At 36.5% G+C, this 18,611-nt stretch overlaps 2 protein-coding genes across 2 annotated transcripts; one reads left to right on the top strand and one right to left on the bottom strand.

Annotated features, from left to right (window-relative positions):
• The first annotated feature begins 13,179 nt into the window (after nucleotides 1–13,179).
• LOC131649666 (uncharacterized) lies at nucleotides 13,180–16,383 on the top strand. The gene is made up of 3 exons (XM_058919418.1): nucleotides 13,180–14,535; nucleotides 14,616–15,560; nucleotides 15,642–16,383. The coding sequence occupies exons 1-3, from the start codon at nucleotides 13,180–13,182 to the stop codon at nucleotides 16,167–16,169; spliced, it is 2,829 nt and encodes a 942-aa protein (XP_058775401.1). The 3' UTR covers nucleotides 16,170–16,383.
• A 329-nt stretch (nucleotides 16,384–16,712) lies between these two features.
• On the bottom strand, nucleotides 16,713–17,735 carry LOC131646528 (uncharacterized). The gene is made up of 2 exons (XM_058916548.1): nucleotides 17,165–17,735; nucleotides 16,713–17,075 (listed from the first exon to the last, which is right to left on the bottom strand). Exons 1-2 carry the CDS (start codon nucleotides 17,303–17,305, stop codon nucleotides 16,839–16,841), a joined length of 378 nt encoding a protein of 125 aa, XP_058772531.1. The 5' UTR covers nucleotides 17,306–17,735; the 3' UTR covers nucleotides 16,713–16,838.
• Nucleotides 17,736–18,611: the final 876 nt, after the last annotated feature.

Raw genomic sequence — 18,611 nt, forward strand, 5'->3', positions numbered from 1 at the left:
TGCAGACACATATGATTTCTCTTTTCATACATACATTTTGGTTTGAGTTGAACCAACCCAAATTGTCTTGATACGAGATTTGGTTGGTAACAAAGGAGACAACAATGACTCTTGGAAGATCGTAATCGATGGTACAACAGTTTAGGTGTCAGAAAAGCCTCCCAGATAACCATGGATTCAGCTTGTTGATCTGGAGAAGTTGCTGGGAATTCTCGTGTGGACCATTCAGGACCTACTTCTCTTTTCACAAATGGATCCATAGAAGGACTAAACTGATAACGTTTAGCGAACATCAACATGTACGCTCAAAAAGTCTCACGAAGCTTTCCTGTTTCTTCTTTGGGAGTTAGGTGGGCTAGTCTAGTCCCTTCGACTGTTCGATTTCGGATTGCCATATCTTCTTCATCTACAACACCTTTACGTGGAAGATAAGCTTCGAAGGTGGCGTTGAGCCATAGTTGTAGTATCCAGAAGGGTCTAGCGAAGAGAAGAGATCCTGATTTGTAATCTTTGACGAGATCTGTTGCTTCGCCAAGATTTTCATAAAGGTACCCTAAAATTAACTGGCTTAAATTTAATTTCTTTCCGGCATTTATCTGGTTAGCCATGCAAAGGTACCTCTTTGACACTTGGAGAGATCTAGAACAAAAAACGCATCTCGAAAGCCAGAGTGCCAGAAATGCAATATGTTCTTCATCTATGACTTCAGTAGTCGTTTGGTCATGATGTCTCTGGATAAAAGCAGTATAAGTAGCTTTGATTTCATTGAATTGAATGGTATTGGTGTCCATATGGTTGGGATTGAAAACTTCCCCAGTTGGTCGAAGCCCTGTGATAGCGGCTATGTCGAAGAGAGTTGGGGCAATCATTCCACAAGGAAGGTGAAAAGTATTGTGAGAAGCATCCCAAAAATATACCGATGCTACTAACATGGTTTGGTTGTATTCTAAACCTGTTTTGGATAATTTAATTAGATCATAAATCCCTAATTCTTTCCAGAATGAAGCCTTTTTGTTTTCTACCTTAGTCAACCAAGAATAATACAGTTCAGGATCATTTGCTAAAGGGATTGATCTAAACACTTTGAGGAAGTTGGTCGCGTAATTCAACCTAATTTTTTCTAAGGCTACGGTGGCTTCAGTCGAAGCATCATCTACATTGACAGTTTCAGCTAAGATTAGGTTACCCTCTTTGTCTATTTGGTTCTTGCTAACTAAGGGCCTAGTCTTATAATAAGCAGGAAAGAATTTACCCAGAGAAGAACTACTATCTCTAGGTAAAGGACCCATAAAAGCATGAGTTTTTCCAGAAAGAGCAAAAGGGATGATTACCTGAGAAGCGTAAATAGCACGAGTTTCTGCTACGTTTGGGTCTGGAATGTATTGTTGGTTACCTATTTGTGTAGGGCGTTGAAATTGTTGAACAGGTTGGAGAGCATTTGTGGTCTCCGATGTGGAGGTTTGGATGGTAGAAGACGCCATAGATGAAATTGCTTCAAGAATTAGGTTAGAAACCAAAAAGGGTTTTTGTGTGTTTAGTCGTAGAAGAATGAAGGACAAAGTTGTGTGATAAAGGGAAAACCCTGAAGGCTAAAGCTTGAGTATTTAAAGGTTTAGTAAGAACTTTTTCAAATCTTTTTGAATAAAGGTCAAAAGGACACGCGGCGAGAGATGATTTAATCTAACAGCGGTCGAACAACTATTAGCCTTACTCCTAGTATCTAGGAGTAATGATCACAATTAATGACAAAACGTGGGGACGCACGTTTTGAAGAGACGTTTTTGAAAATCACAAGACGTTTTGAAAGATAAGTCATAAATGATTATGACGTTAGTCAGATGTCTTGGAACTCTAAAAATGCGAGTAAAAGGAAATCTCATCATGACAAGAAATGCCTATTTCTCTTGTTTGTCGAAACAGACATTTATTGGGGGCAATTTGTTAGCTGAAGATTTTGATTGAAGAAAATGTTTCTTGAAGAATTAGAGTTCGAAGAAAAATGGCTTTCGATGGCCATTCCCGAGAATAAGTGGCTTTTAAATGGCCATGTCCGAGGATGTTATTTATGATGAAGATGATTGAAATCGAAGTTGAATCGAGATAGATTGTCTTTGAGACTTAAGTGTTTATCAAAATACAAAGAGTACTGAAGCTTAGAGTATTTCGTTGCATTCTCGTTAAAGATCACGTTGCCACGTATCGAAGGAGAACTCAGGCGGGAGGATTTGAATTTCGAAATATTTTGTATAACCGAACAAGGACAGATGGCGCCCCAGGGATTCGAAGCGTATGCATGTGAGCAAAGTGGCATTTCGTTAGTGTAGGACCGTTAGGGTCGAATTAGTATAAATAAGGGTCTTAGTATCAGGATCCAATGTGTTCATTTTGTACAAATCACTCACAAATTACTCAAGTATCAAGTGTTAAAAGAAAGAGTTCGTTGAGAAATGTACGTATGACACCACATATTTAATATGTTTGTATTTCTACTTACAGAATCAAAGTATCTTTAAAATTCCTTTACTTTTTTGCCTAGTCTTTCTTGTAGTTTAAGTTTCCTTATGTTCTTCGATTAATCTTTTCATTTCTGCACTTTACATTATTTGCACTTTACATTTCTGAAAGTTATCTTTCTTTATCTTTTCGTCAAAGTCTTTTTCTTACCTTTATAACTAGTTTATGTATCAGTTGTGTACATTCTTTGTTAGTTTATTTCGCAAGTTACTTACATGTTCATATTATAACCGAGTTTCCACGCAAAAGATCAACAAACATGAACCAAATTATCTCAAAAGACAACTATTTGACTATGTCCTAGGATCAATCTAGTCGATCCTGCGAGTAACCAAAGTATATTTACAGTTTGGAGGACTAGCGATTGTTTACCGGAAATCACCGTAAACAACCCGCTGGAAGATTATGCACCTGCACCCAGAAATCAACATGGAATAAGGGGATATATTCTATCTGGACTCCAAGTTGCATCTTCTCTAGGATCAACAGGTGACTATCATAAGTCCAAGGACACCCCCTTAGAACAGCTTCCAAATCCAGCTTGTGTGAGAATTGGAATAGAAATCGATCTTCAGTTGCTTCCTTGATGGTAAAACCTTTCACCTGACGCATTATATATGCCATATGTGCTTTCATAGAATTCACATGGATTGATCTATCACTGAGAAATCTCCCTATAAGACAAAGTTTTAACTCCAACGCCACTCCTTCCTCCTCCTCTACCTCGAAACAAAAATCGTCATCCCCTCATTCATCCTCTAGAGACAGATCTGCGAGACTAGGACTCGCCATACTGCCTTGAAAAAACAGGTCGGAACCAAGAACCAGGAAACAGGCTTCTCACCGATGCTAAGTGTTAACTTTTATATTTGATAGTGAACCTGTTTCATGATGCAATGGAAATCATGTCACTATTTCGTATGGAATAAGAGCTAACTTGTAATTTGTTGGGAAAAAATATAGCATGAAATAAATAACATGAAATGTATTATTTTAAAAAATAATAGCATAAAATACACAAAAAAACACGATAATGGAGAATATACTGATGAATATAATGTTTTAAAAAATAAACATTGTAAACCGAATCAACCAAACCAAACCAAACCAGTTAGTTTGGTTCGATTCTATTTTTGAAAAATGTTGAAAATCGAATCAAACCAATAAAAATATCATTGGTTCGGACATTTTTTGAACAAAAATCGGTCCAAACCGATCCGATTACACCCCTAATCTATACAAAAAAAATACTACTTTATCCAAAATAAAATAGTGCTAGTTTCATATATTTTATTACATGCAAGTTGCATTTAATATCAATATAATACTATATAAAAACAGTAGTAATATGCTGCCCATCCCTATATTTATCATGCATGGGTTTCTCTTCCCATTCTATAAGTACACATCAATGCTTTTCAACCAACTTATATTACCAACAAACCCATAACCATGTTTCCTGAATCTCTTGTCTTGTGTTTATAGAATGGGAATAATATGATCGTTTAAATCACTACAAGAAAAAAGCTAATTAGCTGGGTGAGTTTGCCAGGTGATATACACCTCACAAATTATTGATGTTGCGGGGTGCATTTCACCTCTCAACCCAATTTTTATAAAAAAAAAACATATAAATGTGTTTCCATCTCGCAACGTATGGAGGGAGGTTTGAAATTTTGAAAAAAAAGGTTGCAGGATGTTTATCACCCCGCAACAATGTTTTAAAAAAATTATTGAAAAATCAAATATTATATTTACTGAAAATTCAGGGTGGCATGTGACCAGCTAATGATTTTACTGACACAAATGTTGCGAGGTACGTTACACCCCGCAAGAATCAACGCTTTTGTGCGTTGCGGGGTGAGCACCACTTCGCAAGAGTTATTGAAAATTTTGAAGAAAAATAAATTTGGTAATTAATGTTGGTACAGAATAGCAGGGGCGCTTTGTCAGACACATAAATTGCAAGGTTGAGTGCACTTTGCAACTTGTACCGACTCTTTTTATTGCATGGTGTATTGCAATTGGCAAGTTTTCTAATAAAATTGAGGGGAAATTAAATTTGGAAATTAGTGATGATAGAGAGTAGTGGAGACATGTGTCAGACACGAAAGTTGAGGGGTGGATAGCACGCCGCAAGTCTTGACGTCAAATATATTTGCTAGGTGTTTTTCACCTCGCAAAAGTTTCGTAATAACCACACCTCTTCACTTCCATTCCCAGCCAGTTTCAGTACCCTGTCTTCCATGTTCGTATTCTCTCTCTCATTTCCTCTTGTTGCTTTGCAAAAACCACAAAAGAAACCCTAAAAATCCTATTTTTTTCCCCAAATCAACACATCAAGACTCAAGTAAAGTTGCTGGATTCAAATTTCCTCTTGTTGCTGCGTTTTAACTATAATAGTTGTTGGATTTCTTCTCATTTTCTTCCTCCAAACCATTATTAAGGTATACATATGGATTAATTTATTTGCAATTGATTGTATGAAATAGTTTAAATTACTCATTTTTATTGAACTTTATATGAATCAATTGATGTTGGTATGATATTTTAGAAGCATTCTTCTTGGCTCATTGATCTAATTGAAAATAAATTACGATTTGAATGAATCAGGAACTATTAAGATAAATAATTCTGTGTTAATTAATTGGTTAATTAGCTTTAACTAATTAGATTAACCTTAACCAATAGAATAGTTTTCCCTCCACTTTTATTATTTTGAACTGCTGTATATAAACCCTTTTATCACACTTTGTGTGGTTGAGTTTTCATTCTCCAATTTTATCCAATACTCTTTCTTTCTCTTCTTAATTCTGTTACGATTTGTAGTCTGTTATGAACAACTACTGCTATTTCATCATGGTATCATTCGCCGTCAAGATCCTTCTTCCGCAACGCTATTTCTGAATTTCATCGTTCTTGCTCTTCATCATGGCACCACCGTGGAATCCACCGTTGGATCCTCTTTCCGATCCACATTCGCCGTTCTTTGTTCACCCCAGCGACGGTCCCAGCTCAGTCACGGTTTCTCCGAAACTCACAGGATCTAACTATCATTCTTGGGCGCGATCTATGAAGAGAGCTCTTGGTGGAAAGATGAAGCTCGATTTCATTGATGGAAGCCTTCCTCCTCCTATTGATCACTTCGATCCTTCTTTTCGAGCTTGGAATCGCTGCAACATGCTGGTACACTCTTGGATTATGAATTCTGTTTCTGAATCAATTGCACAATCGATCGTATTCATGGAAAACGCAGTTGATGTGTGGAACGATCTTAAGGAGAGATTTTCGCAAGGTGACCTTATCCGTATATCTGAGCTACAACAAGAAATTTTCAATCTCAAGCAAGAAGACAAATCGGTAACTGATTTCTTTTCCAGTCTCAAGATTCTTTGGGAAGAACTTGATTTATATTTACCTATGCCTATGTGTACATGTCGTATTCAGTGTGCTTGTGAAGCTATGCGAAGTGCTCGTTCTAATCACAATTTGCTACACATTATTAGGTTTTTAACTGGATTGAATGACCATTTTGCTATTGTTAAATCCCAAATCTTGTTGATGGATCCTTTGCCTCCAATCAACAAGATCTTTTCCATGGTCATTCAACATGAAAGGCAACATCAGTTACCCACTCCTAATGATGAATCACAGGCATTGATTAATGTTGCTGATAGTAAGAAATTTTATCCAAAATCCAATCCTTCCAAGACTGGCAATCGTGTGTGCACTTTCTGTGGCAAAACTAATCATACAGTAGATAACTGCTTCAAGAAACATGGAGTTCCACCTCATATGCAGAAGCAGTTTTCCAATTCTGCACACAATGTTTCTTCAGAAGGAAGTGGTTCTGGATCTGCTCCCATTCCTCATGACACGAAAAGTGGTAATACAGTTGTGACTCAAGATCAATTCAATGCTTTAATGGAGCTAATTCAAAATTCTGGCCTTAATCAAGTTACAGGAAGTGCTACTTCAAATCAAGTCACTGCTGGTCATTCATCAGCAGGTAATATTCATTTTCCTTCATCCTTTTCCACTTGTAACTCTTGGATCATTGATTCAGGAGCCAGTGACCATATTTGTGGTTCTGTTCATTGGTTTCACCATTATAATGCTATTTCCCCTATCATTGTTAGACTACCTAATGGTCATTCTTTGCTTGCAAAATTCTCTGGCACTATCAAATTTTCCTCTGAATTCTCTGTGTCAAATGTATTGTTCATACCTGAATTTTCCTTAAATCTAATTTCTGTTTCAAAGTTATGTGAATTTTCTAATTGCAATGTAAAATTTTCTGCTTCACAATGTCTTATTCAGGACAAAACATCACTGAAGATGATTGGTTCAGCTGAAAGGAGGGATGGATTGTATTACTTGAACTTAGGAGATAAGAATTTACACACTGTTTCTAATCATGTATCAACCACAATTACTTCTTTACCTGATAGAGCTCTTTGGCATTTTAGGTTAGGCCATTTATCTTCAAATAGGTTGACAGCTTTACACTCCATGTATCCCTTCATTGTTATTAATAATAAAGATGTTTGTGATGTGTGTCATTATGCTAGACAAAGAAAACTCCCATATTCTGTTAGCACTAGTAGAGCTTTGCACCCTTATGATATGATCCATTTTGACATTTGGGGGCCTCTAGCTGTGAAATCATTACATGGCCACTCTTATTTTCTGACTGCTGTAGATGATTGTAGTAGGTTTACATGGATTACTCTAATGAAATCAAAGTCTGAAACAAGGCAGCATGTCATTCACTTCATTACTCTTCTTGAAAAACAATATGGAGCTAAAGTCAAGACTGTCAGAACAGACAATGGTCTTGAGTTTAGTATCCCTGATTTTTTTGCATCTAAAGGTATTGTGCATCAAACTAGTTGTGTGGAATCTCCACAACAAAATGGTAGAGTGGAGAGAAAACACCAACATCTTTTGAATGTAGGTAGAGCCCTGCTTTTTCAATCAAAATTACCAAAGAAATTCTGGTCTTATGCTATTTTACATGCCACCTTTATCATAAATAGATTACCTACTCTTGTTCTTAACAATCAATCACCTTATTTTATTCTACATAATGAGATTCCTGATTTACATTCCCTTAAAGTTTTTGGCTCTTTAGCCTTTGCATCCACACTGCATAATCACAGAACCAAACTTGAACCCCGAAGTAGAAAATGTGTCTTTATTGGATACAAAAATGGTATGAAGGGTGTTATTTTATATGATGTGCACAGTAATGAAGTTTTTGTCTCTAGGAATGTTACACATTATGAACATATCTTTCCCTACCAAAGTGATCATAATCCTTCTTGGGATTACCATGTTCACAATGATCCTAAAAATCCATCTACAAACCTCCAACCAAATGTCCAAGCTGACTCTGCCACTCCACATGATTTCCTTGACAATTCCCAAACAAATACTCATACTGATTCTACAATATCCCATAACCACTCAAATTCCAACCACCCTAGTCCTCCTGAAAATTCCACTGAACCTTGTTTACAAGAAAATACCCTTGATCCTGATATGTTACAAAACAATCAATCATTGACTCAACCAATTCATACACCTCTTGAAACATCACATTCCAACAGAAACTTAGAACTTGTCACAAATACTGAACCTGTTAATGACCATGTCAGTGAACCATCTCAAAATTCCAGACCTGTTAGAAATAAATGTGCACCTGCTTATCTTTCAGATTATGTGTGCAATTCATCACTCAGTTCAGCTGACAGATCATCTTCAGGTAACACAAATATCTCTTATCCTATTTCAAACTTTGATTCTCTTTCTAACCTGTCTGAGTCCCATCGTGTCTTTGCTTCCTCTATTTTACATAATACTGAGCCAAAGAATTACAAAGAAGCATGCTTATCTGTTCACTAGATTAAGGCTATGGCATCTGAATTAGAGGCATTAAACAAGAATCGAACTTGGAACATAGTTGACTTACCACCTCATGTCAAGCCAATTGGAAGTAGATGGGTGTTTAAGGTTAAACACAAGGCTGATGGCACTATCGAGAGATACAAAGCCAGATTAGTGGAAAAAGGGTACAATCAGATCGAGGGTCTGGATTTTTTTGACACTTTTTCTCCTGTAGCAAAGCTGACTACAGTGAGAACTCTTCTTGCTGCAGCTGCAATTCATGGTTGGTACCTCCATCAGCTTGATGTTAATAACGCCTTCTTGCATGGTGACTTGCAAGAAGATGTATACATGACCATACCAGAAGGAGTCCCTTGTGACAAGCCTAACCAAGTTTGCAAATTGGTGAAAAGCTTGTATGGCTTGAAACAGGCTAGTCGTAAATGGTATGAAAAGTTGACTGCCCTTCTTATTCAACAAGGTTACAAACAGTCCAATTCTGATTACTCTTTATTCACTCTCCAAAATTCCAACTATTTTACTGCCATTTTAGTGTATGTTGATGATATAATTCTGGCTGGGAATTCAATGGATGAGTTTGACAAGATCAAGACTTGTTTGGATACTAACTTTAGCATAAAAGATTTGGGACTGTTAAAGTACTTCCTTGGATTAGAAGTTGCCCATTCAAAGGAGGGTATTTCCTTGTCTCAAAGGAAATATTGTCTTGATCTCTTACATGAATCGGGTCTACTTGGTTCTAAACCGGCAGCCACACCACTTGACTCTTCCATCAAACTACATGCTGACAGTGGCAAGCTCTTTGATGACATTGGCTCTTATCGTAGATTGATTGGTCGTCTCCTTTACCTAAACACCACAAGGCCCGACATCACTTATGCAACTCAGCAACTCAGTCAATTTCTTCATAAACCAACCATGGTCCACTATCACGCTGCTTGCCGTGTCTTGCGCTACTTGAAAGGCAGTCCTGGAAGAGGACTTCTATTTTCCAAAAAATCCGAGTTGCAGATCCTTGGATTTTCAGATGCAGATTGGGCAGGCTGTCTAGACTCAAGGAAATCTATTTCTGGCTACTGTTTCTTTTTAGGTTCTTCTCTCATTTCATGGCGAGCTAAGAAGCAGCAAACAATTTCCAGATCTTCTTCCGAAGCTGAATATCGAGCTCTTTCCTTTGCCACTTGTGAATTGCTCTGGTTAACCTTCTTGTTGAAAGAACTGCACATAACATGTTCTAAGCCGCCGGTTCTGTACTGTGATAGCCAAAGTGCCATGCATATCGCCTCCAATCCTGTCTTTCACGAGCGCACCAAACACTTGGAGATAGATTGTCATTTGGTTCGTGAAAAACTCCAACAAGGCTTGTTGCAGTTGCTTCCTATTTCCACACACGATCAGCTGGCAGACTTTCTTACCAAAGCATTGCCGGTTGCTACCTTTAACAAGTTTGTTTCCAAGCTTGGCATGATCAACATTTACCATGCTTAGCTTGAGAGGGGCTATTAAGATAAATAATTCTGTGTTAATTAATTGGTTAATTAGCTTTAACTAATTAGATTAACCTTAACCAATAGAATAGTTTTCCCTCCACTTTTATTATTTTGAACTGCTGTATATAAACCCTTTTATCACACTTTGTGTGGTTGAGTTTTCATTCTCCAATTTTATCCAATACTCTTTCTTTCTCTTCTTAATTCTGTTACGATTTGTAGTCTGTTATGAACAACTACTGCTATTTCATCAGGAACACTAACTTTAGAAGCATTCTTCTTGGCTCTTGTCACGGGATCCTCTGCTTCAGATTCTGTTTCACCATCAATAAAGGTATCGTTTTTTTTTTTTGAATCCTTCCATTAGAAAATTTATGAAACTGCCCTCTTTGGAAAAGAGATGTCTCACATCATTCTGTTTTTCCTTTGTTGAGTATACTGTTATTGAGGGTTCTGTTGTTGAGTGAACATAGAATATATAAGTTCATAGAATATATAAGTTCATGGAATATACTGTTATTGAGGGTTCTTGAGGGTTCTGTTGTGAACATAGAATATATAAGTTCCTGAGTGAACATAGAATATATATGTTCCTAAGTTCATAGAATATAGAATATAGAATATATAAGTTTCTAAGTTCATAGAATTCCTGACTGAACATAAAAATGATAGCAATACTTGGCATCAAAGAAAAGATAAGCTTTAAATCAGTTATTGATTCAAGACCCACAAAGTTTGAACATTTCCATTTAGTAACATCACTACAAATATAGTACAGTTAATTTACACTTTAAGAACAAGACAGAGTTTCCCATTATATGTTTTTGTCTACTTTTGAAATATAGCGATGCCCTGCTTTATAATTTATAAACAAAAGTAAAGCCCAAAGATGGCTAGGCATGATTATCTAAACATATTCCATTATCACAAAGTTTATGTACTCCTATTCAATTACTTTACTAAGTGCTGTGAAATAGACTACAATATTTGATTTGTGTGCTAGTATCATGGTTTTGGTAGTGACGAAGGAAAAGAGCAGGTATTAGAACAAACAACTTCAAGACATTCAATATGCACAATAAATACATTCAACCAGGGGAATGAGAAGCTATGAAACATTGACACATATAAGGACACTAGATACAACATTGACACCTGTAATAAAATGGAAAAAAAATGGAAGCGGTTGAATTTATGTAACCACATGTCTTATGGTGCTACATAGGTGAGGAAGGTTACTATACTACTTTTTCATGTGATTAATACCTTGCCATGGAAATAACCCTAGTTACGAAACTTTTCTGAATTGCAATGCAAATTCAAAAAATAGACAAACTAAACTAAGAATGTAAATCAACCACACACTTACATCATAGAATATACTGTTATTCATAGAACATAGAATATGTAAGTGTGTATTTTTGGCTCACTGATGGGGATTACTACTTAGCTTTAATGATTAGTTCATTGGTTACATCATATACAATGAGTGAGTCTTTCATTTTCCAATTCAAAAGCCTTTCTCCTTGGTTTAAGAGAAATTTTAAAAAAAAATGCTTTTCTTTCTTATTTTATAAAGGGTTCATTGGAAATGTGTTTAAAGAAATGCTGGTTTATTGTATATCAGATGAGTTTAAGAAAAAATCTGAAAAAGCAAAGAAGCGTAGAGCATCAGAAAGGGGAGCCGCTAATCGTAGAGCCAGAAGCATTAGTATTGGTGATCATGCTGAACGGATGATAATATAATTTTCTGTCACTACTTGTTTTAAATTATATTCTTAATTGTGTTATATTTTTATTGGACTTCTATGTGTATTAGGTTGTGGCTAAGAGAAGAACTCCATTAATGCAAGAGCTTCACGAGAGGACTTATTGGGAAAGAGATGGAGAGTATTGCGACGACCGTGCTAGAGATACTCAAGTAAGATGATATTAGTATTTCTTCTCAATTTTTAGTTGTTTCACTCTCAAATGTGTTACCATCCATGCCCACCCATGTTGCTCTAACTGACATACATTACATGCTTGTAGGGAATACATCATCCTATCTCATCTCATTAATGATTGATAGTTTTTCTTTTTAGTTTAGAAACTTTAAAAGCTAGGATTCTCAATGGTGGACTTTAAATTGCGGTCGACAATAGATAGTAAGATTCTAAAAGAATATGATGTAATTGACGGTCTACCGTCGAGTGCATCATAACGTCAAGAGAAGGAGATTTAATTTAAAAGACCATCTTCTTTGATATAACTCCTAAAAAACTTGGAATTGAATCTCAAACATTGATTTGGTTTAACAACTAAGAGGATACATTGGTTTATTTTCCTAAGTGATATTATCAATGTGTAGGTATTGATTGTAATAGAGAGTTAGAGACACACGTGAGCCTAATAATAGTATACTAAAATTGACTTAAGGTATTCTACCTTAAGTATTGCCAACATAGGAAAATCTTATCATTAGAAAGAAATGGGACTACGTCACTATATATAATAGGGATAATAGCTATTTTCCCCCCTGCCATATTAGCGAGGTTTGAAAAACACCCCCGTAAAAAAAAAATTTAGATTCCCTCCCTAACATATTCAGATTCCTACAAATTGGTCCCTCCCCCCATCCAGTCACCAGAATCTGAATTTTTTTAATAATTTTTTAAGTTATTTTAATTAGTGACATGGAATAGTTGATGAGTTGGCACAGTAATTGAAGGTAGCTGCGGTAAAAAATTTTCACGAGTTCACAAACCGAAAACCCTAAAACATTATATGAAGCAAAATCAACCACAAATTTCCTATCTTGTTAACGTTAAACCCAGATGTTCATCACCAAAATCAACCACCTGCAAATCAATTTTTGAAGCAAGGCACAAACGCTCTTCCTCGCATTGAGTTTTGAAAGGTATGTCATGTATAAACGTTGTTTTTTTGTGCGTTAAAAGATTGAGTTGTTCTGAACATTTTTTACTTCTCTTGTGGTCCCAATCCAATTTTGTGGTCCCCTAATGCGAGTTGTTTATATTAAATTTCAGAAATGTCCACCATCAGTGTCGTATTTCACCATGGGGGTCAATTTGTGCGTGAAAAAAGGTTCATCTTCTACAAGGGTGGGGACGAAACTACTGTTCACGAACAAGACCCGGATACTTGGAGCTACTTTGAAGCTTTCAGTTTAGTTAAAGACTGGGGTAATGTTGGTTTTAGACTGTGGAGGAAGATCCCAGGTGTTGATGATAGTTACTTCCATGTCACCGATGACAAAGAAGCTATGGAAATTGCCACACATTGTATCAATAATAACGTCGATGGTCATATATGGGTTGAACACAAAGTTGTGGATACCGTAAGCAAGGTTTCTGTGCCATCTGGTTGTAACCCTGTGCAAGAAAATGATGACAGCAGTAGCAGCAGTGATGACAGTGATATTGAAGGAAAATTGTTTGATGATAGTGAAGAAGAGAGGGCAGCAGTAGAAAATGAAGGTTACGAGGAAGAACAAGCAGCCCCTGAAGTTGATGCTGATTATGTTGAAGTGGAATTAGAGAAATCCACAGAAAGTAGAAGGCTTGTGGGGAATGGCAAATCAGTTGCTTACAAGAGATGTGCTAGCAAGAAAAGCAAGATGACTGAACAATCACCCAAAGTCAAGGTATCTGTTCCATCTAAACTGTTTGGTTGTACCTCAAGCAAGATCCCCACTAATATCCCAAGAGATGATGTTGATTATTGTAGTGAGGAGTTGGACAGTTCTGATCCCGATGAAAGTGGTGATGAAAAGAATCCAAAATATGAAAAGTTTAGAAGTGAGTTGATGAATAAAGACTTCAAATTCAAGTTAGGAATGGAATTTAATTCTTTGGTGGAGTTCAAAGATGCTATTAGGGAATGGTCTGTTCTTAATGGAAGAGAGATAAGGTTTGTAAAAAATGAAAACTATAGGGTTAGGGTGGAGTGTAAGGGCAAATGTGGTTTTTTGGCTTTGTGTAGTAAAGTTGGTGACAGACACACTTACCAACTAAAAACATGGGTGGGGTCACATAGTTGTGCTAGGGTTTTAAATAACAAATCAGCCAACTCAAAGTGGGTATCAAAGCTAGTGGTGGAAAAAAGGAAGTCCATGGGAAAGGTAAAAGTGTCTGAAATAATGTCTGAAATGAGAATGAAATATGCTGTGGGTATCACTAAAGGCAAAGCATGGAGAGCACAATGCTTGGCTGAAGAAATAGTTGAAGGAGATGCAACTAGGCAATACACTATGTTATGGAGGTATGCAGCAGAGCTTAAAAAACAATGTCCTGGGAATACTATCAAGATTGATGTGGAGAGGCCTCTGCCTACTATTCAACCAAGATTTGATAAGTTTTACTTTTGCTTGGATGGATGCAAGAAGGGATTCATTAATGGCTGTAGGCCGTTCATTGGTGTGGATGGATGCCATCTTAAAACAAAGTATGGAGGTCAACTCTTAGTAGCTGTGGCTAGAGATCCAAATGACCAGTATTATCCATTGGCTTTTGGAGTTGTAGAGACTGAATCAAAAGAAAGCTGGAGGTGGTTCCTGCAATTACTTATGGAAGATGTTGGTGTAGAGAGGAAATATGTGTTTATATCAGATCAACAAAAGGTTTGCTCTTTTATACAACTTTATTTTCTTACTTGTTGTATATTGTTCTTTCCTTTTCCTGACTAATCCACTACTTACAGGGACTTGTAGCAGTGTTTGAAGAAATGTTTGAGCAGATTGAGCATAGAATTTGTCTTAGACATCTCTATGCAAATTTTAAGAAAAAGTTTGGTGGTGGTGCAGCAATTAGGGATCTCTTAATGGGAGCTGCTAAAGCAACATATTTTCAAGCTTGGGAGAAAAAGATGAATGAGTTGAAGGCCCTTGACAAGAAGGCATGGGAATGGCTTATAGGTGTTCCAACCAGATTGTGGTGTAAGCATTCTTTCTCTTTTTATCCAAAGTGTGATGTATTGATGAACAATTTAAGTGAGTCATTTAACAGTACAATCTTGCAAGTTAGGGACAAACCTATCCTCACAATGTGTGAGTGGATTAGAAACTACTTGATGAATAGGATTGTTAATAATTTAGAAAAGCTAAGCAAGTGGAATCACAATATTATGCCAATGCCTAGGAAGAGGCTAGACAAGGAAGTCTCAATGAGTGGTCAATGGCTCCCTACTTGGAGTATGGGTGACATCTGGCAGGTGCATCACCCATTCAATGGTAAACAGTTTATAGTTGATCTTGGGAAAAAAACATGTTCATGTTGTTTTTGGGAACTAGTGGGTATACCATGTATGCATGCTGTCTCTGCCATGAGTTATCAAAGTTTGAATCCAGAGTCATATGTAGATGAGTGCTATACTAGAGAGGCATATCAAAAGTGTTATGAACATAATGTGAGCCCCATCAATGGGATGGACATGTGGCCATCAGTAGATGTGGAAGATATGCTGCCACCTATGTTTAAGAAAGGACCTGGTAGGCCAAAGAAGTTAAGGTTTAGGGAACAAGATGAGTCTGGTTCAAGAATGAGAAGGCCTGGTATTTCATATAGATGCACAAAGTGTGATCAGTTTGGGCATAACTCAAGGAAATGCAAAAGCAAGGAACAAAACCCTAATGCACTAAAGAGAAAGGTAAACAACTTAATACATTTATTCAATTTAATAGCTTGTTGTTTATAGCTGGATGCTTATAATACATTGCATGATTTTCAGAGAAAGGCACCAAGAGCCAAAGCTGCACCTGCTGGAAATGAGGAAGATCTCCCTGCTGAAAATGATGAAGCTGCACCTATTGGAAATGAGGAAGCTGCACCTACTGGACATGAGGAGGCTGCACCTATTGGAAATGAGGAAGCTGCACCTACTGATACTTATGATGATCCTGACATAGATGCTGCAATTGAAGCTATGCTGCAACAAGAAGAATTATCACAAGTCTGCAATCCCACACCCTCTACAGATGTTCAAGCTGCAACAGTCAATCTTGCTCCTGCATCACATGGTCAAACTGAAACAACAACCATAGCAGCTGATCAACCTAAGTCTACTGCATCTGTTGCAAAAAAAAAGAAGAAAAAAGCATCTGTTCACAAGCCTAAGAGGAAGAGGGTTAGTGAAAGGATTAAGATTTTGAAGAATTCAAGGCAAATTAGTGGGCCAGGCTCAACTTCAGATACACCATTGGTACTTGATGATGCGGATGAAAAATGGAAGGACATTGCAAGAAGAATGACTCAGTAGTTTATTTGTAGCTTTATGGCATTAGGGGAAATCATTGTTTTTGGTGACTGTTTGCAATGAATATGTAATAGATGTTGTAAGGTTTCTAAACCTCTTTTTGTAATGAACATGTGGTTCAATTGTTAGGGTTTGCTGTAATGAACAACTGGTTTCTAAGTCTCTTTTTGTAATGAACATGTAATGAACATGTGTTGGTTCTATGCCTCTTTTTGTAATGAACATATAATGATCATGTTATTGATCATTGTAATGCAACTGTTATCAGTATTATAGTGGTAAAAGCATTCTGTTATGAGCATTTTGTTATCAATATTCTATTTGTTTTGGTCTGCAATAAGAAATTGTATTATGGCATTTAATTGTATCATAGCAGCTGGTGTTATAAGGATTCTGTTATGGCATTTGCAATAATGGATATCATAGCAGCTGGTGTTATAAGGATTCTGTTATAAGGATTCATTTTGTTATGGCAGATAAATTTGGCACATAAACCTTGGCATGTAAATTTGGCACATAATTGAGCAACATTGATTCACAACAATCTGAAATAACAATTGAATATGGTCTGTTACATATAATTGAGCAACTGATTCACATTAGAAATTTGAGTTACACGACATTCATGAAATCATGTTTCTTACATTCTTCCTAAGCCTATAACATAAATTCTTACATTCTACCTAAGCCTATACCATAAAACACACAGTAACAAGCAACTATTGATATCACAAATTTCACTACTTTTCTAGTGTTGTCAATAGTAATCTTCAATTCTTCGATCTCCTTCGTGAGCATCTTAATCTGGTGAGCCACAGTCTCGCACGTACAGACCAAACGATCTTCCTTTGAAACGTCCACTCCAAAATACTCATCATCCCATAGAAACAGCTCGCAATCCTCCTCTTTCTGCAAACACATAATACAGTTATGTTCCAAATAGCTGGAAATCAGAATAAGTAGAAGAAATAGAAAATTGGAAAGCTAATGAATCTAACCCCCCAGTGCTTGCACTTCCAGTATTTTCTCCCTGGATTTGCTTTGGATTTGGAAATAAACATTTTCATTGGGAGATCGTGTCCACATTTGGGTCTTGTTCTTCCATTAGAGAGGATGCTTGTGTTTGAGCTTTCTTCCATGAAGACGAAGATGAGAACGCAACGGCGGGAATACGACAAAGGAAGAACACGACAAAGGAAGAACGAGGGTTTTGCTTGTAGGAAGAAGAAGATGATCGAGCTGCTGCTGCTGTTGAAGAAGGGAGAAGAAGAAGATAACCTAATTTATTTTAGGGTTTTCGGTTTGGGATTGAGGGTTGTGAACTCGTGAAAAGTTTTTACCGCAGCTACCTTCAATTACTGTGCCAACTCATCAACTATTCCATGTCACTAATTAAAATAACTTAAAAAATTATTAAAAAAATTCAGATTCTGGTGACTGGATGGGGGGAGGGACCAATTTGTAGGAATCTGAATATGTTAGGGAGGGAATCTAAATTTTTTTTTTTACAGGGGTGTTTTTCAAACCTCGCTAATATGGCAGGGGGGAAAATAGCTATTATCCCTATATAATATATTGATTTTGCCATGGGTAAAGAAAAATAAGACAAGGACCCTAACAACATATTAAGAATAGAGTATAGATGGAGGCATGCAAGAAGGTTGTGAGTGTGATGCTGTTGTTGGTCATTGCCAATGCCATGATATTGGTTAATGGTCAGTCGTTATGTCACATGACGAAACAAGGACTGAAAGCATGCGAGCTGTATGTTTGAATTTTACTACTCTATAAAAGCTAAGTTAGTTTTTATGACAGGTTTGAATTTATTACACTAGTACAAAAATGTTAATTTACACCCGTTTTTTATTAAATTTACACCCATTATTTTTAATAAAAATCGGGTGTATATCCACAGGGTGAGAAATGTCTAATGCATTTACACCCTATTTTAAAACGGGTGTAAATACGTTCGTAATTACTCCCTATTTTAAGAATATCGGGTGTAAATATGTTCTACGTTACACCCTATTTTAACAAAAATCGGGTGTAATTTGGTGTAATTACGTTTTTAATTACACCTTATTTTAACAAAAATCGGGTGTAATTATGTTTTTAATTACACCCTGTTTTAATAAAAATCGGGTGTAATTGGACGTAATTACGTTTTTAATTACACCCTGTTTTAATAAAAATCGGGTGTAATTGGGTATAATTACATTTTTAATTACACCCAGTTTTAATAAAAATCGGGTGTAATTGGACATAATTACGTTTTTAATTACACCCTGTTTTAGTAAAAATCGGGTGTGATTGAGCGTAATTACGTTTTAATTACACCATGTTTTAATAAAAATCGGGTGTAATTACGTTTTAATTACACTCTATTTTAATTAAAATCGGGTGTAAATATGTTCTTAATTACATCCTATTTTAATAAAAATCGGG

The sequence above is a fragment of the Vicia villosa genome, linkage group LG2, assembly GCF_029867415.1.
Source record: "Vicia villosa cultivar HV-30 ecotype Madison, WI linkage group LG2, Vvil1.0, whole genome shotgun sequence".
NCBI classification, from domain to species: Eukaryota; Viridiplantae; Streptophyta; class Magnoliopsida; order Fabales; family Fabaceae; genus Vicia; species Vicia villosa.